Source organism: Phaseolus vulgaris, chromosome 2, assembly GCF_051622355.1.
Source record: "Phaseolus vulgaris cultivar YP4 chromosome 2, ASM5162235v1, whole genome shotgun sequence".
NCBI lineage: Eukaryota > Viridiplantae > Streptophyta > Magnoliopsida > Fabales > Fabaceae > Phaseolus > Phaseolus vulgaris.
The window spans coordinates 36,317,522-36,339,909 of record NC_143499.1 but is presented as its reverse complement, the minus strand read 5'-3'; the positions used below and the strand labels follow the sequence as shown (position 1 = coordinate 36,339,909).

General features: G+C 34.3%; 3 protein-coding genes and 1 pseudogene across 11 annotated transcripts; 2 read left to right on the top strand and 2 right to left on the bottom strand.

Moving 5' to 3' along the window:
* Nucleotides 1–240: 240 nt before the first annotated feature.
* On the bottom strand, nt 241–6,856 carry POLH (Y-family DNA polymerase H). Of its 2 annotated transcripts, none has more exons than XM_068613502.2 (16): nt 6,680–6,856; nt 6,456–6,576; nt 6,060–6,171; nt 5,797–5,967; nt 4,942–5,106; nt 4,714–4,817; nt 4,412–4,531; nt 4,015–4,138; nt 3,632–3,745; nt 3,268–3,483; nt 2,868–2,976; nt 2,678–2,775; nt 1,918–1,987; nt 1,710–1,837; nt 797–905; nt 241–717 (listed from the first exon to the last, which is right to left on the bottom strand). In XM_068613502.2, exons 1-16 carry the CDS (start codon nt 6,753–6,755, stop codon nt 455–457), a joined length of 2,100 nt encoding a protein of 699 aa, XP_068469603.1. In that variant the 5' UTR covers nt 6,756–6,856; the 3' UTR covers nt 241–454. The 2 variants fall into 2 exon arrangements, with proteins under 2 accessions (XP_068469603.1, XP_068469602.1); XM_068613501.2 differs by having other exon boundaries at nt 2,678–2,757; nt 6,680–6,834.
* Nucleotides 6,857–10,608: 3,752 nt separating this feature from the next.
* Nucleotides 10,609–16,523, bottom strand: LOC137811680 (translocator assembly/maintenance protein). 7 transcript variants are annotated; one of them, XM_068613503.1, is made up of 12 exons: nt 16,144–16,523; nt 15,823–15,932; nt 15,637–15,693; nt 15,459–15,521; nt 15,276–15,344; nt 14,978–15,070; nt 14,083–14,187; nt 13,932–14,009; nt 13,349–13,477; nt 12,404–12,509; nt 12,017–12,237; nt 10,609–11,357 (listed from the first exon to the last, which is right to left on the bottom strand). In XM_068613503.1, the coding sequence occupies exons 2-11, from the start codon at nt 15,919–15,921 to the stop codon at nt 12,047–12,049; spliced, it is 990 nt and encodes a 329-aa protein (XP_068469604.1). In that variant the 5' UTR covers nt 15,922–15,932; nt 16,144–16,523; the 3' UTR covers nt 10,609–11,357; nt 12,017–12,046. The 7 variants fall into 7 exon arrangements, with proteins under 7 accessions (XP_068469604.1, XP_068469607.1, XP_068469605.1 ...); XM_068613506.1 differs by having other exon boundaries at nt 10,609–11,375; nt 15,823–15,979; nt 16,144–16,485; XM_068613504.1 differs by having other exon boundaries at nt 15,823–15,979; nt 16,144–16,485.
* Nucleotides 10,695–11,516, top strand: LOC137809408 (transcription factor bHLH10-like; annotated as a pseudogene).
* A 1,063-nt stretch (nt 16,524–17,586) lies between the features above and the next one.
* Nucleotides 17,587–19,733, top strand: LOC137811682 (uncharacterized). 2 transcript variants are annotated; one of them, XM_068613511.2, is made up of 3 exons: nt 17,587–17,823; nt 18,999–19,179; nt 19,322–19,733. In XM_068613511.2, the coding sequence occupies exons 2-3, from the start codon at nt 19,009–19,011 to the stop codon at nt 19,391–19,393; spliced, it is 243 nt and encodes an 80-aa protein (XP_068469612.1). In that variant the 5' UTR covers nt 17,587–17,823; nt 18,999–19,008; the 3' UTR covers nt 19,394–19,733. The 2 variants fall into 2 exon arrangements, with proteins under 2 accessions (XP_068469612.1, XP_068469613.1); XM_068613512.2 differs by having other exon boundaries at nt 17,597–17,823; nt 19,005–19,179.
* The last annotated feature ends 2,655 nt before the right edge of the window (nt 19,734–22,388 follow it).

The window sequence follows — 22,388 nt, the reverse complement described above, 5'->3', positions numbered from 1 at the left end:
CATCTTGTTTTTAGAGGCAATGAACTAACTACTACAACGCTGACTTGGAACCACTTAACCAAAAAACAAAAAGGGCGCATTTATAACCTATGCTTTAAGCTAAATTAAGACAAAGCTTACCCAGCTTAAACAATAGTCCTTATTTATGACATCTAAATTCTAATACTTATTTTCTTTTCTTTTTTGACAATATCTATCGATATAAGATAGAAATCCACTTACTCTCGAAGCAGCCAAAAATGAGAAAAATAGCAATTTTTGGCTGAATTGGTTGGAGAGAATCATAAGAATATTTACATGGCATCTTAACAAGGAGCATCATACAACACAACCAGAAGGTTCCTCGTGCTGATTCCATAAAACTTAACCAAATAGGCAATCACAAATCAGCTAGCTTACATATTTCTAATAAAACATTCCAAAATATGTACATTAAATCAAAGTCAACAATTATTTATCTACTTTTGTCAGGTAAGAAATAGTGAGTAATACTAGAACCTCGTTTAGCCACATTAGGCCGCTTTTGTGGCCTAAGCCAGGTTCGAAACTCTTCCTGAATTTCTGGTGGTAATTCATCAATGATAGAGGGATCAATCTCATCAATATTATAACTACTCCAAGTTTCCCTCCCCTGTGGTACACCTACACTACATCCACCCTTGTTGGTATCAATCTCTTCATTACAAGTTGAATAACTATCATCAGCAGACTGGGATTCTGCAGTATTGATGATATTAGCATAAGAAACAGAGATGGAAACCGAAATGTAAGAAAAGGAATGTGATTAGAAAATTACCAAGCGATAATGATATTTTAACATCGTGGGCATTTGAAACATTCTTCTGCTCCAATGAAGACCGGGAATTATGGTAATTATTGAAGATATTTATAATTGAACAGTTCTCCTGCAACAAAAAGAAATCTTATGCTGTAAAAACTTAAATGCAATAGGTTCATGGCTGACACACCATATTTTTATATCAGCATATCATGTAAGTTGATTAGTTGATATGATATGACAGCAATTCTTTTCATATCTGAGACTTCTTCAGTAATATATATATATATATATATATATATATATATTATTAAAAATTAGAACAGGCAGATTGGGAGCCAAGATTCTGAAAACTTAACCATGGTCAAACCAGACTGCACAACATGAGACATTATCCCCACCATTTACATGTAAAAACCAGTAATGACATGTCATTAAAGTTCCCCACTAAACACAATATCTATTCTTTCAGACACAAAAAAGATATGTTGCAAGGAGTAGCTGGACATAAATTGTATATTCATTTCTTCTTTAATAATTGAAACCATATTGGTTTTGGAATTAGCTGAAAAGTATTAAAGAAAACTTTGAATCATATGACCTTGTGGAAAAGTACTGCACTGACACCTGGTCTCAACCAATGTTTACCAGTTGTTGAAATAAATAAATTTATATACTGCAATTGGATCAGAATTATGCTGCAATTGGTCTTCTGGCATAATTACCAGCTTAACCAATCTCATCCAGTTTACAGAACTATGTTATGATCAGAATTTGGAACAAAGATAACTACTCTCGGTCAAAAACATTATTCCGCATCCTAGATCCTTGCATAACATTATAACTGATTTGAAGGTTTTTTATGTTCATGATTGCATTTAAGATATGTAAAATTATGCAATCAGTAGCTAAATAGTGTCAAAAAGCATACATGAAGCATCTTTCCTGCTCTCTTTTTCTTCCCAACTGCTTTCAAACTAGAGAGATTTGAAACATGACTAAGATCTTTTTCAGGTAAAACTCTATGTGGCTCACCGTGTGTCACTCTGTCTTCACTTCCTGAAATAAAAAATGATCAAATCTCCAAAAGGAACCAATAGAAGAGAGAATGAAGAGCTAAAACCAGTATTTCACAGTACCTGAGGGTGACATGAAGGAGGATTCTTCAGTCAAGCCTTCCACTTTAGTGGTTGAATGATTCGATGGATCCTGCAAAGGAAAAGGATAAATCCCCATGAATCATTACTGAACATGAAGCATTTGTATTAGTGAATAAAAACCATAGGTTTGAACTCTGATGCACACGCACATTGAATATTAACAGCCAGAAAGAATATAGATCAAACTCTTCTAGTTGAATTTCGTTACAAATATAATAATCTTGCCTACAAGCAAGTTTGTTTTTGAGTTCTTGGCTCTGAACTTTATAGCTGATAGACCCTACCTAATAAATGTACCTCATTCTTAATGGATCTAGTAGTAAAAGCTTAATTCTCATTTCTCTGAAAGTCATACATTTTGCTTCAAGAATTCTACCCATGAAGAAAACCCAGTAAAATGAAAACTAATATTAAGTCTGATAGATCACCAATAAGCAAAACATCTATATGATGATTCATGAGAAATTTGAGTTTTGGGATACTTTAATATATTATGCTTATTTATAAAAGCATGACATGTCTATTTGCTAACTGGTATAAAATATTTCTACCAGATCCTCATATTAGCCATTAGAAACCCTTCAAAATCTATCCCACCTGGCAGTTTTGCCACTTAAAAATAATCGGGTAGATGTCTCATCTGAGAATAATATTAAAAGAAATTGTTTTATATGGGTTATAATATTATACATCTTCTTAACATGAAATCTGAGCATGATATATACTTGCTTTGATATACCTGTGGATCCAAACAAGCATTTGAATGCTTCATTTCTGCATAATCAGGATATTGAAGCTGTAAATCATAGGGAACCATTCCTGTACAATTTTCACTACCTGCTTAAGCACATAGCCTTCATCAAATTAAATGTGAATGCAAGAGAATGAGTTCTTTGATAATTAAGCAACCAATGAGATGATGTTAAAACCTGAAGGTGATGATGGTACAGCATCATGAATGACAATATCTATTGATGGATTTGATGTAGAACTGGATGGAAATTGCCCACCAAAGTATTTAGCAATTGAATGTGTTCCCTAGACACAAATGTCATTTAATATGTAAATTTTAAATAACATTATATGATCCTAAAAGGTACCACTTGCTAAGGACCAACCTAAAATAGGAAAGTAAAACTGCAAGGCTCATGTTAAGCAGTATAAACCAAACACTGAACACATATCCCTCAGAAATACCAAATACTAGTAGTAACAGGTATACTTAATAGTAATTCAGGTTATTTCATTTCAAATGCTGGTTATGTTACTCAATGCTTTAAGGTGATCCTATATCAGGAAAGTTCAGAAAATCAAACAGTTCTAACTTACAGATGGTATGGACACAATTTTACTCGCAGAAACAGAAAGTGATGTCACTCCCCAGATGCTATTTTCGTTTCCATGAACCTTAAAGCTGTAGGAGCCCAAAAAATCACGTAACCCAGCTTGAAACAGAATTAGGGCGTCCTCTTGAATCTTTCTAGTCCCATATCTTAAAGGACAAGATTTAGAAGGGAACTTTCTAAGTGAATCTGAATCCCCTGTCTGCAAGATAAAAGCTCAAACAAAATATACATAAAATAAAACCACTGAAGAGGATAAAAGAAAAGTTGGTAATCAGAGATGAGAAAATCTAAAAAATGAATATCCGAATAAAAGAGAATTATGTAAAGATCAGTCACAGAATACCCACCTTATATGCTCTACCATGTAGCGTCAGTGTCTGTGCAATCCGTTTGTTTTGATCCAGATCAGAGTAAAGGCGTTCATTGAGCTCTTCACACAGTTGATTAAGCCAATGTTGAACCTGAAAATAAAAAATGAATCACAAAAAGAGATGTACAAGCTTGTAAAACTACACAAAATAATAAATCATAATCCTGCAAATGCCAGCCAACAGAAACTATAAAATACACAATATTTATGAGAGCAATAAAAATATCTGATCCAAGGAGGCATTAAAAAATAAAGCACAAGCAGTTTTCATCGTGCATAAATAATAAAATGTTGCTGCACTCAGCATCACCCAAAATAAAGTGCTACTGCTAGGAGTAATGCTCATATGAGGACTCTTACGGAATCAATTGTCTTCAAAGCCTGAGGCCCAGGAAATGTCTTGCCAGAACCATGGCTCTTGGGAAGGAGTCGCCCCTCAACTTCTTCCCCACTGATTCCTCTTGCAATATTCCACAACCAAGTACTGTAATGCTGTAAAAGCTAGAATCAGGAGTAGAATACCAACATATTGCAATGGAGACAATCAAACAGACAGTAATGAGCAACTAAGACACTGATCAGAAATGCAAGCCATTAGAGGATGACACAAAATTGCTATTTAAATGAGATCTCAAAATTTAAATTGGCAGACAGCCAAACGATATTCTGGTAGCAGATATAATATAATATATATATGTGTGTGTGTGTGTGAGTGTGCATTTATATAACTCACCCATGTTAAAAGACAGAAACTCACCCAGTATTGATCCCATACCACTGTTGTAACTTCTCCTCTGAAAACTGAAGCAGATCACCAACGGTGTTGACACCTAGATCACACTGTAAAGAACTCCCCAACTTTCCTCCGAGGTGTTTCCTGCAAGTCAACTTTTCTTTAACAACATGCTTTATGATATCAAAGATCATCATGATCAAAGAAATTTTAACAGTTAGAAGAGTTACACGAAAAGCTGAAACTTGAAAAATGTAAATTCAAGACAAAATTGGATAAGATTTAATTATGAGTGAAATACATGATAACATATAATGACACATTACATTTTCTTTATTGGCAAAGATGCAAGTAACCCTTCAACCGATGAGTGTGGCACAACAGTTTGTTGTGCAGGTTTGTTCATAGCACTTGCAAGTTTAGCCAGCATCTGAGAAAAGCATCAGACACTAGTTATTCGTCATAAAAAAATATCAAGGATCCTTAGGAAGAAAGATGTCAGAACTTATGACAGATAATATATGGATATATAAGCATATCAAGACTGCCTTTACCTTATTATGAGCAATACCGGCAGAGCATGTGAATTCTGTGTCTTTCAGCACCTGCATCCTGAGGTCACTAACAATGACAGCCCCACAAGCTAATAGCTTATCTTGGTAACTAGCATCACTTCTACAAAGCCACTTCCTAACCTCTTCTTTGGTATCACTTCCATCCTGAATAAGAAACCAGTTTCAGTACTGCCATATACTCTCATGCCTGTGCTGCCATTAACTTATTTAAAAAAAATTAAAGATAAGGTAAGCTAATTGAGTGCATTAAAATTTCCAAAATCAATGGTCCTGATAAATGGACAGGACTGAACAAGCGAGTTTGACAGGTATTTCAGTAAACAGGTAAATGTAAATTCCAACTGAAGTTTCAAGTTGTACTGCATTTAATGTTATTATACAATTTCTTATAATTGTATAATATTTATATCAAAAGTGATGACATTGAATTCTTTTAATATAGCTATGAAAGTTAATATTAAACAATGTTTATAACTTAATGGCATAGAAATTTTGAAACATTCATTTTACAAATCAATTTTTTATTCAATTGATATTTTATGATATATTTTAACATAATTTGATCTATATACATGTGCCCACATACAGACACACATTAAAATTAAGATTCAACTCCTGTTTCACTTCTGAACTAGAAAACACCTTTTTTCAGTGCATTGATTGACTGCGTTTACAGAATTTTGATTTAATATTGAAAGGTTTGCCTACTAAATAAAACATTTTCTTTTAAGACAGACAGAGAACATGTAAAATAAACAAAAAAAGAAAAAACTGTATTTTGTATCTTGATAGTAACATCAATAAAGCAATCTCAGAAAAGGGAAGGCCTCTGACCTCAATTTCCAGCCCCAAAACATGTGACTTGAGAACTTCCTCCTCAAAGTCTTGCATGCTTTCTGGAGATGTTTCCACAAGCATGGTTTCAGCTGCATGAGTTAGATCAAGATATACCTCATCAATCGAAGCCCTCTCACAGCGACCCTTATGCGAAAGAACTGAAACAACCTGAAAATTTTGAAATCGGGCACAATTCAACACAAGGGAATGAATGACTCCAAAGGTAAACAATCATTTTGAAATGCCAGTGACACGCGCACCTCTGAACCCGCATTCCTATAAGAGTTGAGATCAGCCTTACCACGTGCTACCGGAACTTGGACCAGTTCAATTTGCGGGCATGCCTCCTTGGCTTCATCACCTCGCATTGAACTAAAAAAAGGCCAGGGAAGATGATCGCTAACGCAGATAATAGAATAAAATAGAAAGTAAATAGTCAATTTAGTATATGAAATTGCGATTTATTGTCATTTTAATCTCTAGAATTAGCAAAAAAAGTTCCCGTATTTGTTATCCGTGACTAGTCCAAAGTCACATACAAATGACTTAAGTGATCATGTTAACTCATTGAGTTTAAGCACTTAGATGAAATAAAATACAATATCAAAATTAAATTGGGTATTTCTTCTAAAATCAAGGGTTTGGTTCAAAATTACCGTTTGACGCCACATCTGCGAGCCTCATAGCTGACAGCAATGAGAGCCCCACCTTTGTAGGAGTTGTACTGTATGACTGCAGCGGGCAAGCCCCTTAAATTTGGTTGTTTTCTCTGTTCCACTACACCAATCAAACAACAACAACACAATCATCATATAATTGGGAATTATTTGCAGAGAAGAAGAAGGAGATTGAGTTCAGAAATGAGAGAGAAGAAAGGAACCTTGAACGTAGAAGCAATCCATGTCTACGTGAGCAATCACTCTTGCATCGCAAGTTTCTCGCCTCGCTACTGGCATGGCTTCTACAACCCTTTTTTTCCCTCCAAATCTCTTCTCTTCCCTCTTTTATCTCTACGCCACACTCACTCCCCTTCTCTTTTTTACTTTTTTTTTCTTTTAACATTTATCATCTAGATTCTTCTAAATAACCGTTTTTTATTATTTTTAAAAAAAATTATCTTTATATTAAAATAGTTATAAGAAGATTTTAGTTATTTTGTAATTTTTTAAAACTTTAAAACAGAACTTACTTATCAAAGCTAATGGGAAAAAATCCAAATTACAAAATCCAATCCATAATTTTCCAAATCCATATTAGTTTTCATCCATTTAAATGGATTTATTTCAAATCCAAATCCATATTTTTGGATTTCAAATTCAATCCATTTAATTGGATATGGATTAGATATGGATTGGATACATTTTTTGATTATCCAATTTGTATTTTGGGTTGAATTTTGACTTGGCCCGATCCAGGTTGAGCCAAGACAATTCAGGCGCAGGTTGAGCAAAGTTGACCCAAGTCAACGTCGAGCTGAATGGGCCCGGACCGATGTCAAGCAGAGCGGGCCCGGACTGATGTCGAGCCAAGAGGGTCCAAGCCGATGTCGAGCCGAGGGGGCCAGGGTCGATATCTAGTCATTCGAGCTTGGGCCAATGTTAAGTCGTGCGAGTCCGGGCCGATGTCTAATCGTGCGGGCTCAGGCAGATTTTGAGTCATTCAGGGCCAGGCCGATGTCGAGCCGAGCGAATCCAAATCGATGTCGAAGTGAGCGGGTCTGGTCGATGTCGAGACGATCGGGACCAGACTGATGTCGAGGCGAGCGGGCCCAGGCCGATTTCGAGGCGAGCGGGCCCGGGCAGATGACGAGCCGACCGGGCCCGGGCAGATGACGAGTCGAGCGGGCCCGGGCCGATTTCGAGTCGAGCGGGCCCGGGCCATTGTCGAGTGAACTGGGCCCGGGTCGATGTCAAGTCGACCGAACCCGGACCAAAGTCGAGTCGACATCGGCCCGGGCCCGCTCGAGTCGAGCCCGGTCGAATCGATGTCGACTCGAGCGGGCCCAGCCCGATTTTGAGGCGAGCCAGAATGGACCGATTTCGAGGCGAGTGGGCCCGGGCAGATGTCGAGACGACTGGGCCTGGGCCGATGTCGAGGCGACCAGGTCCGGGCTGAAGTCGAGCCGACCGCGCCTGGGCCGATGTCGAGGCGACCAGGTCCGGGCTGAAGTCGAGCCGGGCCGATGTCAAGCAAGCTGGGCTCGGTCAGATTTCAAGCGGGCCCAGGCCATTGTCGAGTCGAGCGGGCCCGGGCTGATGTCGAGGCGAGCGGGCCCGGGCCGATGTCGAGGCGAGCTGACCCAGGAAGATGTTGAGTCGACCGGGCCCGAGCCGATGTCAAGCAAACTAGGCCCGGACAGATGTCGAGCTGAGCGGGCCCAGGCCGATGTCGAGTCGAGCGTGCCTGGGCCGTTGTCGAGTCGGGCGGCCCCGGGCCGATTTCGAGGCAACCGGGCCCGCGCCGATGTCGAGCCGACCGGGCCCGCGCCGTTGTCGAGCCGACCGGTCAGGCCGATGTCGAGTTGAGTGGGCCCGGGCCGATGTCGAGTCGAGGGGGCCCAGGCCGTTGTCGAGCCGAGCGAGCCTGGGCCAATGTCGAGTTGTGGGGGCCCGAGCCGATGTCGAGGCGAGCGGGCCCGGGCCGATGTCGAGGCGAGCGGGCCCGGGCCGATGTCGAGGCGAGCGGGCATGGGCCACTGTCGAGCCGACCAGGCTTGGGCCGATTTTGAGTCGATCGAGCCCGGGCCGATGTCGAGCCGAGCGGGCTTAAGCTGATGTCGAGTCGAACGGGCCCGAGCCGATGTCAACGGGCCCGGGCTGATGTCGAGTTGTTCGGGCCTAGGCTGATGTCGAGTCGTTCGGGCCGTGCCGATGTATAGTTGTTCGGGCCCGGGCCGATGTCGAGTCGTCCGGGTCGAGGCCGCTATTGAGTTTTCTGGGCTCAAGCCGATGTCGAGTCGTCCAGGCCCGGACCGATGTCGAGTCGTCTGGGTCGAGGCCGATGTCGAGTCGTCTGGGTCGAGGCCGATGTAGAGCCGAGTTGGTCTGTGTTCAAGTTGAGTCGACTTAAGCCCAGTTCGAGTCAAATTGGTCTTTATCCATATCAAAATGGATTTAATGTAATTGATAAAGTGAATTTAATATAATTAACAAAGTGGATTTAATCTGGATTCAATCCACTTTAAATGGATTTTAAAAAAATCCAAATATATATTTGATCTAGTTAAAGTGGATATGGATTTTAAATCCAATCCACTGGATTTGGATCTAGATTAGATTTTGGAAAATCCAATCCATGTCCAGCCCTACTCAAAGTTACATCTTCAATCAACTACATTATAATATTTAATTTATTAAGTTATTTTATCATTTATAAATTTATAATTAATTTTAATAAATACAAAATAACTATATAATAAATATAAAATTAAAAAATGTGGACACATGCACGCGTAATGCTCTACGTTTCCGATGATCTATATAATGAAATTTTAATTTGATAATTATTTTCAAATTATTTTTAAATATAACTATTTTTTATATATAATATAGATTCCATTATATTTTTAATAATACATATATACAAATAAAAAATTTAATTAAAATTTCTTTAAAAATACTTTTCATAATTTTTTTTAAAGTGTGAATAAAAAAATGACTCTTGTATTTTTTGTAATAAACTTTAAGACAATATAAGATGTAATATGATGTAATATGATTAAATTTTATATTGCTTAAATTATTAAAAATCAAAATATAATGTTATGATATATTAAAAAAAATCACTTCCTTGTTTCTTTATAATTTACCTGACATTAGTTATCAATTTTTCAAAATTAAAGAGAATTTAAAAAGTAAAATTATTCTACACAAATATTCACCAGAGTTTAACTATTCTAGTATAGTTAGTATTTTTAGTATAGCATAGGAATAATATTTTCATTTAGTATATCATCTCATTACTATCTAATAATAGGATTTTTTTATTAGATGTTTATTTTAAAGAAATTGACAAAGTATATAAATTAATATCATAATATATATATATAATAAAGTGATACCAACTTTTAATATCTAGATTTTTTTATCATTTTAATTTTTAATTGTTGTTTATGATGCTTTGTAATTATAACTCATTTTTTTTATGCACCAAAGACTAAAAATGTTGACATAAAAACATTTTATCTTCTTCTCACTAAATATAAATATCATTACTATTACTATTATTAAATCTTAATAATATTTTGATTTATTGATATAAAAAACATAATTTACTAAATTTTAGATGAAATCACATTGGTAAATTTCACATTCTTTAATTGATCTAACTCCCGGGTGATTTTGTAATTTTTTTATAAAAAGGATATATTTATAATTGTTTCTGGTATAAACATTTTCTCACAATTTTATTTTAAATGCTACTCTATAATAATTGTTTTTTATTACTAATGAAAACACATAATTCATTTTTATACTAAATGTTTTTTTTGTTTTTATTTAAGTATTTTAATTAATTATCTTTGTTTAAAATCCATTAGTACTGCTTGTCTTTTTTTAAGAAAAATGAAAATTGATCGATTAGTATTAAGGGATGGAGGTAGTGTCGGTTTCCCAACCCATTATTAGATCCATCACTTCTTAACAGAGTTAAGTGTTATGGATGATTAAGAAATATTTCATATCATTTGTTTTGAATTAGAGTTTTTCATATACTAATAGGGTTGAGGAAAATTATAAAAGTGAAAAAAGAAATTAAAAAAAAAAGAGTATGAATAAATTAAATTGAGGTTATTTGGATCGAATAAAGAAATGAATAAAAAGGGAGATAAATTTGTTTATTTATATAGATATAATTTAACCATCACAATCTACAACACCAAGATGTCTCCATAACAGCATCTAGGTTTGAATATGGGGAACTCCTACATCAACAACACCAACAACATGAATAACCATTTGGTGCAAGAGGTCATTGATATCAGTAGTCCACTTGGGACCCTACTACTGTTCAGGAATTGCAAGACATAGCCTATGCTAATCAAATAGAACAGAAACAGCAACAAAATGAACAACAATTTCAGCAAATGAAGACTCAAAACTTCAGCCAAAGCTACAACCCCTCTTCCATACTAGGCCCTCCTTACACTTCACCAGATCTCCTAAACCTTCTCCACTTACCAAGATGCTCAGCCTCATCTTTGCACACCAATCCCACAATTTGCCTCACAAACCCAAACTCAGAACACACCAAACTTTCAGAATCCACTGGCATTTCTTGGAGACCTTCCAATAGGGTCAGACAACACAAATGCATCCTCAGTTTTGTACGATCCTCTATTCCATCTGAACCATCCTCCACAGCCTCCAGCCCTCAGAGAGCTGTTTCAGTCTCTCCCTCGTGGCTACAGCTTGCCAACCAACTCACGGAATGGTTCACTCTTTGGAGGGGATGATATAGAGGGAGATGGGAACCAGCTTGACATGGGAGTGCTGGAATTCAACAGGGTCACACCCTCTGTTGGCAAGGGAAGGGGAGGAAAGCTACCAAACATTTTGCAACTGAAAAACAAAGAGCAACTGAATGGAAAGTACAAAATCTTGAGAAATCTTATCCAAAACCCCACCAAGGTATACAATACATCATCTATGAATTTTCTGACTAATACAGAACATACTAATTCCTACAAATGTAATAATGTCTCCTATTTTAATTTCTAAAAAATCAGTATCTTCGGATCTCTTATTTAATAAAATATATTAGATACAGTCTTTGTCAGTCACAAAAAACGTATCCATTTGATTACGTGAAGTAAAGATCATATAAGACTCATTTCTATATATGAAAGACTAAAAGGAACTGATTTTTTTGTAGACTAGAGTTCCAAAACTTGGTCTCTTCGAAAGGAAATTTAAACTCTTAAAATTAATAAGAACTCAAAATTTAAAAATAAAACGGCGAACATATGAAGATACAAAAAGGGTCTAGACAAAATACATACTGGGTGTTCTAAAAACTAAATTCCATTTGCCTAACAAAGCTCGGCAAAATTTATCTACAAAATGCACTGACAAATCAAACACCATGACTATACTTGTTGCCAAGTATCTGTGGTCACAACAGAATTAAGGGAAACATTACCTCCAAGAGGAAAGGAGGAAATGAAAACAGAAAATGGTCACTAATCTAAATGTAAACTTTCCAAGGTCAGCAAGAATACCTCATCGCTATGACTGTGAATACATCAAAATCATCTCCATGATTTCCAGGCTTTGCTAACTTTTTTAGCAAGGTACCTGCTTGCATTTACCGCACCAACAGCCAGAACACCAGATACAGCCTGCCTTGCACTTGAAATCATTACTCTACGCCTTAGAATTCTCTGTAAGCAATTGGCAGCTCCTTCTCTTAAGCTGTTTCGAGTATCATTTATGGCTCTTCCTGAAATCATAATACCCTTTTTTCACAATTTGACACACATCAATGTTAAGTGATTATCTTGTTAAATACCCCCTTCCCCCTTTATGTGATTTGGACCTCAACCATATTAGCAGTTAAGAACTAAAGCAATAATTCAGAGAAACGTCTAATAATATAAAAAACATACCAGTTTCCCATATTTTTTCTTTCTCTCCTTCCTTCATTCTGATCTGGTTTCTGATCAATGGAGGAAGTGCAGAAACTATAGAATAATCAACTGAAAAGTCACAATCCTGTTATAGAAGAGTAAGGAAGTTTCTTTACTTGGTATGTAAACTCTGAATATTCATTTTGTACAACTTGCCTGCTTTTGCAAGGTATTTTGACTTAACGAATTTTCTATGCACTAAAACATTGGGAAGAAGCTTTTCCATTTAGTACTATTAATAAATGAGCCAGAGTGCCATACCTTATCAATAAATGTAATGAAATATATACATATAGCAATAACTTTCAAGAACAGAAGGAAAGCTATGCTGTTTCTACAAGATATAAACCTCAAGAATGTCTTCAACAATTAAATAGCACCCAAAGATTAAAATTAGAATATGTAGAAGAAGATGAAAGGTACAAAATAACAGTAGAACATTGTTTATATTTCTCCTAAACAGAAGCTACAGAAAAAGAAAAAAAAAACATGCAAGAAAGAAAAATGCATTCTCATGACAACTTCAAGTGGAACCAAATAACGAGATGGACATAAACAGAAGGAATCACATGTTCATGCATTACAGGATACATGCCTACTCTTTTTTGTAAAAAACAATTCAAGGGAAGTGAATCAATACAAGTTTGTTTGTAATATTTAATTTTCAAGACGTAATACTTTAGCATATTGTTTAAGGCACAACAAAGCTAAATTCCTTCAAATGCATGAGAGAACTATCATTCGGGATACATGGTTAATAATTATATAATTCCAATTAACAACAAATGAACCAAAAAATGGTTTATCAGATTTTTTTTAATATTGTCGACAATTATTTTAGTTCATTGTCCTAAATTGGAAATATGTTGGTGAAGATATCCAAAATTCTAACACTTCCAAAAGTCAATACCAAATAATATAGACCTGAGAGATATGTATTTGATTATTGGCAGTTGATGAAAGTCTTAATAACTTCTTAGCCTCATATTCTTCAAGAAATGGCTTATACATTGAGTGGAATAGATCAAACTGCCCAGAAACGATCTTCTTCACCTGGACAGAATGTGAACATAAAGGAAGCTCAGTAAAACATAAGGCAACAGGATCCATATTTGCTCAATCCAGCTTCCTTCACAAAGAATATGCCACAAATGCAAACAGTTTCTAACAAGTATCTGTCAGTTCCTAAGAGGACCAAAGAAATATGTGCAGATTCAGCAAAAAAATATTCATAATGTCAGTAGATAGTTCTAATCACGCTGATGAAAATCCAGCCTGACTGTCAAGGATGGGGTAGACATATCAGTAAAAGGACAACTATCCATTGTTTCACATTTTAACTATAAGAAACAACAAAAATTTGTTAGCAAACTGAGATATAACTTCTGTAGACACAAGTTCCTCACATGGGATGGTATCAAGTAATCATGGAGAATTTAAATATATCTAAATTTAAAGACATTAACATTTCCATACCACATCCTACTCTACTAGTAACAAGGAATACCTTGTTTTTATCCTCAGCAAATAACATGCGTACATCACCCATGTAGGAGAGACTACATACTTTCGCATACAGATCTTCCTGCAAGGGGATGGTTAAATCAATTCAGTTGTCCAACTCTCAAAGTAAATAATTTAATAAGAAAAAAGTATACCTCTGTAAATTCCGATGGAAGCAGGAGAAGAGCAGCTGACACTGCAGCTCTCAAGTTAACAGAATTGGTGCTGTTGACATCTAAATTGTCAACAACAATATGAACCTGAATGAAACACGTCAAAAAATATAGGGACCAAATTAGACCTCAATCATGGAACCAAGTTATCAAGTAAATTGAGGACAGGCAAACTATGAGATAGATATGAGAAACTAGCACTAGAGCATTGTTACATGAATTTTTGTATATTTTGTATATTTCGTTATCTCGTATTGAATGCATACAAGTATACAAAACAGGACTTTTCTTGATATGGAATACAGGGCAGCGACTTAGTCGATTTGGTATTTAAAATCCATATTCACCTAGAATTTTATCACCACATATAAACTTCCAATAATTGCATAGTCTCTTGCTCATTTTAGAAAACTAGCCAGGGCCAGTAATTTCTTTTATTTTCTTATTTTTCCTATCTGAATGATCCTGAGATTCTGAGAACTAGGGGTTATTTTTCTTCAACCCTTCCTTTTTACCACAACCATCTTCCTCTCCCTCCCCTTCTTTGCAATGCCAATGCCACTTTCTTTCCCCTCTCTGTCACTAGAGTTCTGTTTTTATATCTAACTACACTCATGACAGTAGTCTCCAATAAGATGTAAATGATAAAGCTTAGAATTAGAAGTACTTGTTATACTACTTTAAATCTCTCTCTAATTAAACATGAGAAAATATAAATTAGCATAAATGTCATATATAAAATATCTATAGCTCTCATACTTAGAGAATATTTCATATAAGAAAATTAAGAATTTTGTAAACAAATAAGCTTAGACCACAAGGAATATCAAGAATCAACGATTCTAGACATGAAGAGGATAAAAAGCATATAACATACTGGTTTCTGTAACCGACCACATAAGTAGAATTTCTCCCAATAGTGTACATCTTGAAGTAAGTCATGCATTCTAACAACCCCATACTTGAACAACTGCATAAATTTGTTTGTAGAGACAAGGAATTCGTGAAAAAAGGTAATCTTTGTTTAACAAAAAAGCCAAAAAATATGTTAATAGAAAACTATAAATATCCCAGCATTCTAAAATAATTTCTCTAGAAGGTGAGTTTGCAGGAACTAAACTAAAGGTCTTAATCACACACTACAGCACTGAGTCATGATGAGAGGCTACCGATACCTTTCCATTCCAACTAACAAAAGGGTTGAAATGTACTCCCACACCAATTTTATCAGCAACTCCCGTAATCTAATATGTCACATCAAGATAAACCGTGAGATAAGACTGCCCATCTAATGAAAAACAAGTCAGATACGAGAGGCCAAAAACAAAAGGAAAATGAAACTAAATTTGAGCAAGTACCAGCCTCTCCCCACCAAGATGCACCATCCAGGACGCATAGTGATGCTTGTTCAATTTCAGATTCTTGATTCATGTCATTGCATGACCAGTAAAAGGAAAAACAAAAGATATCAGTGGAGCAATCAAACAATATTAAGCAATTCATAACAAATCATCAGTCATGATCACATATCAGTACCTCAGAATGCCACTGCTTGGGGTCAGCCACACCAAGAATATAATCTGTCATGGTAGTCTAGAAATCCAAAAGCAGAGAACAGAGAACAAATATTGAAACAACAATTAAATAGAGAGTGAAAAAAGACCCATAACAACGAAGAGGGTCAACAAGCAAATAAAAACTATGGGTTTAACAAAAGACGACCTTGTCGCGGTTGGATGGATGAAGAGATGATCCATAGACGCATGCAAACTCAACGGGGGGAAGAACCTGAAGAAAACTGCCAAATGCTGCATTGTCCATAATGCCTATGGCTACAACGAACAGTGTAGGCACAACTTCAACTCAGCGAATAGCTTTTCTATAGTGTGATCATCAAATAACTTTAGTATTAAAAAGGACGAAAAACAAGAAACTAATAATATGTTCGAAAAAATTAAGGATCAGTGGAGAGTTTCTTCGAACAGTTTAAGTGCATCGGAATCGGAAACAGAGCATTCGATAAAACTGTCCACGTAAACTCACTTTATCTATGACGAGACTTCCACGCAATTCGTCCAGGCCGCGCCCCCCGTCACCGAGTCTGAGCACCGCAATCCTCCGCCGAATGAAATACCGGAGGTCGTGGTCACCCGCCCCTCGCGCCCGGAGGCTCGCTCGCCCGGCGCTGGCTCCCGCGGGTGAACCAGGGCGGCGTCGCCCTCTGCTATTGTAGTGCCGAAAAGAGAGGTGATGCTGAAAACGGTGGCGTTAGGGTTCCGGTTGAGCGAGGTGGTGTTGTGTCTGATTTCGTTTTCCGTTATGGCCGCGGAAAAGACCAGTGGTTGAAGCGGTGCCTCTTTTGATCGTTACAAGGAATACAGGTTTAAGTTTTTTTTTTTCTTTTGAGTTTTTATTCATTGATTATTTCTTTTCTTTTCTTTTCTTTTTTTGTTATTAGGGTGAACGTGTTATTTCTTCCTAGTAAATATATTTATAATCATTATTATTGCTACCGGAACATAGTCACAATAACACCTCTCAATTTATATATTTTAATCTATTATTTATATATACTCATATTTAATATTAAAATTTGAATAAAAAAATTATATGTATCTATTATATATTTAATAAGTTTTAATAAAATTAAATTTATCAATTAAACATACTAATAAAAAAATATTTTAATAACTTTAGTATCAAACAAATAAAAATATATACTTGTATCATTTTCACTTCGCATCTCTTTCTTTATTTACATAAAAGAGTTTGTGAAAAAAAAAACAAATAAAGAAACACTTGTCAATATAAAAAATATATAATAAAGAAACACTTGTCAATATAAAAAATATATAATATTTCCTCTTCAATCCAAACATGGTATAAAGAGCATATAATATTTTAATTAATTTTTTCCATATACTAATATAATTAAGGAAAATTATGAAAAAAATAAATGGGAATAAACGAAATTGAGATTATTTGAATTAAATAAAGAAATGAATAAAGAGGAAGATAAATTTATTGATTTACTAAAGATGTAATTTTCTTTTTTTACTTATTTATAATAATTATTATTGATTATGTAAGGTAAATATTTATTTACATAATCAATTATATAACTTTTCATGTAAATCTTCTCAATGAAAAATTGTGATGGGTTTCTCCTTCTGCTTATTTCGCGTGAAACAAGCGAGTTTGGGAACGTTTATAAATAAAGAAGGCTAAATTTATAAGATGTAATGAAGTTAATTTTTGTAAGAACGAAATATTTATTTTACTTACTGAGTATGTAAAAAGTCTTGTAATTATGTCCTACTCTTAAATTTTATATGATTATTTTATTATTAAAATATAATTTAAAAAATCAATGTAAAAATAAATTAAAAATTATTTTTTCATTAAAATATAATATTAAAAAATAATTTGAGTTTTTTTACATATTTAGAAACTACATCAGTTTTAAAAAAAAATCAAGGATTAAATTAACAGAGTCACGACCAATTTGGTAAATCGACGCCCCTTGGAAAACCCTAAATTTCGAAATTGCCCAGGCCCAGGCCCATCATCTTTCACTTCCGCTGTATTTTCATTTTCTATTGCGTTTGCATTCACTTCTCTGATTTTCTCACACTCTCCGATCGCCGGCGTCTTCTCTGTTTGTTGCAGACTTAATCTCGTCGGATTTCTTCTTCAATTGGCGTCTCCACTCTTCTATCTCCGGTAACCTCTTTATTTGCTTCTATTTATAATTAGATTTTCACAAAGATGTTTTTTTTTTTTCATTTTCTACAGGGTGTGAGTTGCATAATAGAAAAGTTAAATACCTTCAACAGTTATCACAGGCATCGAATCTCCTAAGAAATATTAAAATTAAGGGTACCATTTGGTGAAAGACGAAAGAGTTTCCTCTAATTACTATCACAATTATTTCCTATTAGCTATAATACATTCTGCTTGAAATCTTAAACTGTATAAATTGCAGCAAATTGCACTATCCTTTTCTTGTACGCGTTGATTTTTGTTTATACTTATTTAAATATTAAAAAGTAGTATTTTACCAAGCATTCAGGGAATAAATTGTTGTTTTAACATTGGGTGAGAGGTGGATTGTAAGGGATGAGTTGATATATAGATAAAATAGGATTACGAATTAATGCATTAGAGAGAAAGTTGGTTAGTACCTATTGTAAAAATTGGTAAAATCTTGGCATGAGTTGCTTGAAATGTGTGACGGAGACCCGAAGAAGTTTAAGGAGAATAAATTAATGTAGTGTGGTTGGTTCCATGGGGTAGAGGAAGACCAGGAAAAATTAGAGGTGAAACCATTACGTCTTGATTTGCAGAGATGAAAAAATAGTTTAGATGGAAATAGATGATAAATAAAGTAGAAATTAAAGGTTTTTAATTGAATAGAAATAGAGAGGAAGTGAGGAGAGAGATGAGTATAAATAAGTGAAGGACAGTAAAGTGGATCCACCATTATTTAAAATTATTTCTCCTCTCATGTTAATTCCATCTTCTCACATCCTCTCCCATCTCTCAACCAAACGGGCTAAGGAGAATTTAAAGGTCTATGGTTTGTTATATTTTTTAGTAACATGATTCGCAGAAGAACATCATGATATTCCGTGTTCATGTCTTATGATTTGTAATAATAGCAGTAAGCACTTGGCAGTACTACAGTATTTTAAGTTGTTTTAGTGATCAAATGACCAACTGCATTAGACTGTTGTTAGTGTTGTGTTGACCGTTCATTTATAACTTTCTTGATGTATAATTTCTTTTTTTAATAAAAAGGTACATAAAGTTTTCAATTATGGGTTTTTATGACATGTTTATGTATCTGTATGTATCAATTGAAAATGAAGTTAACATTTTCCTGGATGTATGTGAAGTTGCAGGATAATGGGTCGGAAAGCTGGTACGCTTTTTATCAACCCCAAGAGATTTGGTTCACTTCATAAACCTTGCATGAAGGAAATGGCCATGTTTCTCAGTTGTATGGCTGCAAACCATAGCGACATGGAAGCCTGTGCTCGCCAGAAGGAGCTATTAAATGCCTGTATGGAATCTCAGGTAACATAGACATAGTTTGATGAAAACTAGCATCTTTTGTTGCACTCCAATTTTCTCAGGCTTACATTTTTAGTTGCTTTTACCTTTTAACTTTAGAATTAAGTAGTGAAAAAAAAAAATCACTTCAATTTTGTTTTTTCAGAGTAAAAAGAACAGAAAATCTTGGGGGAGTATCAATTATCAACTGCAGAGGCTTAGCAGAGGAAGGAAGTAATTCAAGATTTTCTTATATTTATTGTTTTTACCATTCAGGATCGATATTTGGAAAGCTTGGGGTGTGTTATGCACTGCTTTGTCAACCTAAGATAACCAACTGTATTCTCTCTTGAAGTATCTTGATGATAAAATTTCTACTTTTTGGTTTTTTTAAACCATTCAATTAAGTTGAAAGAGATGACAGAATAATGTCGAAGAATACCAGTGTAATTTATTTGTTGTATCAACTAAAGCTTTAATATACTGCATATCATCTATGACACACCATCACACTAAGTGATATTGGCACTGCCTGTGAAAAAATTCTTTTATAATTGATGAACATGATAGGTTGTTTATGTTGCATTGTTTTTCGGTGATGAGTGCTGATGGCTGTTGATCAATTTAAGTAGTTTTGGAAGATTGGCAACACATTCTTTCACAATCACAATTGATGAAGGTAGTGAATTATGTTGTTTTTGTTGCTCAATGGTGGTGTGCGTGTGCTGGTCATTAATGCTTACCTGCTGCTTTATTCAAACGGATTTAGGAAGTTTGGAATATTTTAGCGAGGGCTAGTATTATTAGTTTTAGCCTTTAAACTAATCATGGCTACGAAAATGAAAATAGAAGTGTACTGGTCTTGGCCAATAAAAATTTTCAGTTTTAATCAGGATTGGTCTTCGAAGAATGCTGGAACTGGTATTTGAAAGAGTAGAGGTAAGATTTTTGCAGTGATTTCTTTTACTCTGACGTTTAAACAAGGTTTGAATTTTCAGACGAGTGAGTTATCGGGTATCTATTCTGTTATTTAGTTTTTGGGTGGGATGAAAATTTGCTATTTACTTTATAATTAGTTTGTGTGAACCAACATGCTACCACAAACCACTAATTATTTGATATTAACTTTTTTGTTTCACTTGTACAATACAATGACTCGTGCATTCCCTAACTTCAATTCCATTTCTGAAGTTACTCATGAAAGAGAATTGGTTATAGGGTGAGATGGGAAGGGAAAAAAAAGTGATTGAAAAGTTTGTTGTAGATTTAATTAATAACAAAGTTTAAAAAATTTAATTAATTGTATTCTATAAACATTTACCAAGATGACATAGTTTATAAATTAAGAACTGTATAAATTAATTTTAAAACAATTAATTATGAAGAAATTAATACATGAAACAGAAAAATAAAAAATGATTTTTTTTTAAAATTAAATACATATATATATATATAATATTTTAGAAATGATGTCAAAATATTTTTCTGATTTCGAATTTTGTAAAGGTAAGAGCGTATTAAAAAAATTGTAATAGAAATTGGATTTGGGAAAAAAAATGTAACACTTTTTAATAAAACTATAATATGCACCAGAGTAAATAACATTGATACCATGCATGCATCAAATAAAAACCTATCCATACATAATGGTGAAATAAAAAATGGTGTAGGATTTAATAATCAACGCTAGAAATAGGTTTGAATAAGCAATGTTTCAAAAATTCCTTGTTCCTGTATAAGTAGGTTGAAGAAATTGGTTTTAATGTAAATGCATAATGACAAATATTCAAAATAATATATAATACTATGTCTGAAGTCATAATCAAAATTATATGTCAAAAGGAATAGTATTTCCTAATCCAGTTCTAACTTTTGCTTGTGATTTTTAATTTTCTTTACATGTAAAAGAAGATACATAAGATTAAGAACAATAATACATGGCAACTTGTTAAGTGACTCAAACATAAAAAGATGATTGATGTAAAATTGGTTTACAAAATCAAACTAAGTTCTAGTGGATTTGTAAACAACAAGGAGTATATTACTCTTATATGTTTCCTTTCCTCTAGTAACTAGACATGATAGTGTAAGGTTGTTGACAATCTTAGATGCAACAACATTGATGATTACCTTCTGGAGCAAGAATTAACATAAAGTCACTTTTTATGTCAATTGTAAAAATCACAAGGTAAAACTCAATATTCCCCTTTATATTGATGATTTTCCTCTTGTTGGTATTGAGTCTAACAATTAGATATTAATGTCATTTTTATTTCAAAACATCTAAGTTTTTTATAAAAAATTTACAATATTGAGCACAACCTAGATGATTACAATGGACATATTTAATATTCTTTTTATACAAATTCATTTTGAGTTTTTTTAAAAAGAAAAAAATTATAAAATGCAAACAAAATACAAGAAAATGAAAGATCAAATCACATCTTCATGATTCATATTATTCCTCTTATCATAGTTCTCTAAAAATCCATATTTAAGTTTGAACAATTAATCAATTCAATTAATTAACTCAATTGAACAAATGTCATTGAACCAAAGATACAAATCAAATTAAAATATTAACTTCAGAAAAAATATGTATAAACTTAAAAAAAAAGTGTTCAAAATAGCAAAAAAATTCAGCACATTATATGTTGATTTTGAAGCCTTAGAAATGAAGAATGCAACTAGAATTAACTAAAACTAATATCTAAACAAAAAGTTATAACCAAAAGAGTAAGAAAATCTTAGATTAACTAAAGTACAAAATTAAAGTAACTAGGTACATTGAATCTAGTTTATTACTACTAAAATAAATTTAAACACTAAAAATAAAGCATATAAAAGTGTTTTAAATGTACAATAAAACTATAATTGTGTCCACAAAATATGTTTTATGAGCTATTTTGTTGGGATGGTGATACTCCAATAATTTGATGAGATCTTTATATCTCAAAAGAAGTATGCTAAGGAGATTTAAAATATGTCTCATTTGGATGATTGCAAATATGTTGTCACTCCATTGGTGGTAAACGAAAAATTGTCATAAATGAAGATGAGACCACAGGAGATGCATTTGTCCATAGAAGAATAATTGGAAATATATTGTATCAATTTGCCACTATACCATATTTAATGTTTGTTGTGAGTTTGTTATCTAGATTCATGCATTCTCTTAGTCAAATTCACATGGATGCAACAACACAAGTTTTGAGGTATTTCAAAGACATAAT

Bases quoted from the DNA above. Each gene is read 5' to 3' on its own strand.
- POLH (XM_068613502.2), bottom strand. From the start codon at position 6,755: ATGCCAGTAGCGAGGCGAGAAACTTGCGATGCAAGAGTGATTGCTCAC. The intron at 3,484-3,631 runs GTGGGTATTCTG...TTTATCTTGCAG, and splicing joins TACATGGTAGAGCATATAAG to ACAGGGGATTCAGATTCACT. The intron at 2,776-2,867 runs GTTTTAACATCA...GTGCTTAAGCAG, and splicing joins TGTACCATCATCACCTTCAG to GTAGTGAAAATTGTACAGGA.
- LOC137811680 (XM_068613503.1), bottom strand. From the start codon at position 15,921: ATGGACAATGCAGCATTTGGCAGTTTTCTTCAGGTTCTTCCCCCCGTT. The intron at 14,188-14,977 runs GTATGTTATATG...TGTTTCATTCAG, and splicing joins GTGGTCGGTTACAGAAACCA to GTTCATATTGTTGTTGACAA. The intron at 12,510-13,348 runs GTCTATATTATT...CTTCTATAACAG, and splicing joins ATCAAATACATATCTCTCAG to GATTGTGACTTTTCAGTTGA.
- LOC137811682 (XM_068613511.2), top strand. From the start codon at position 19,009: ATGGGTCGGAAAGCTGGTACGCTTTTTATCAACCCCAAGAGATTTGGT. The intron at 19,180-19,321 runs GTAACATAGACA...TTGTTTTTTCAG, and splicing joins ATGCCTGTATGGAATCTCAG to AGTAAAAAGAACAGAAAATC.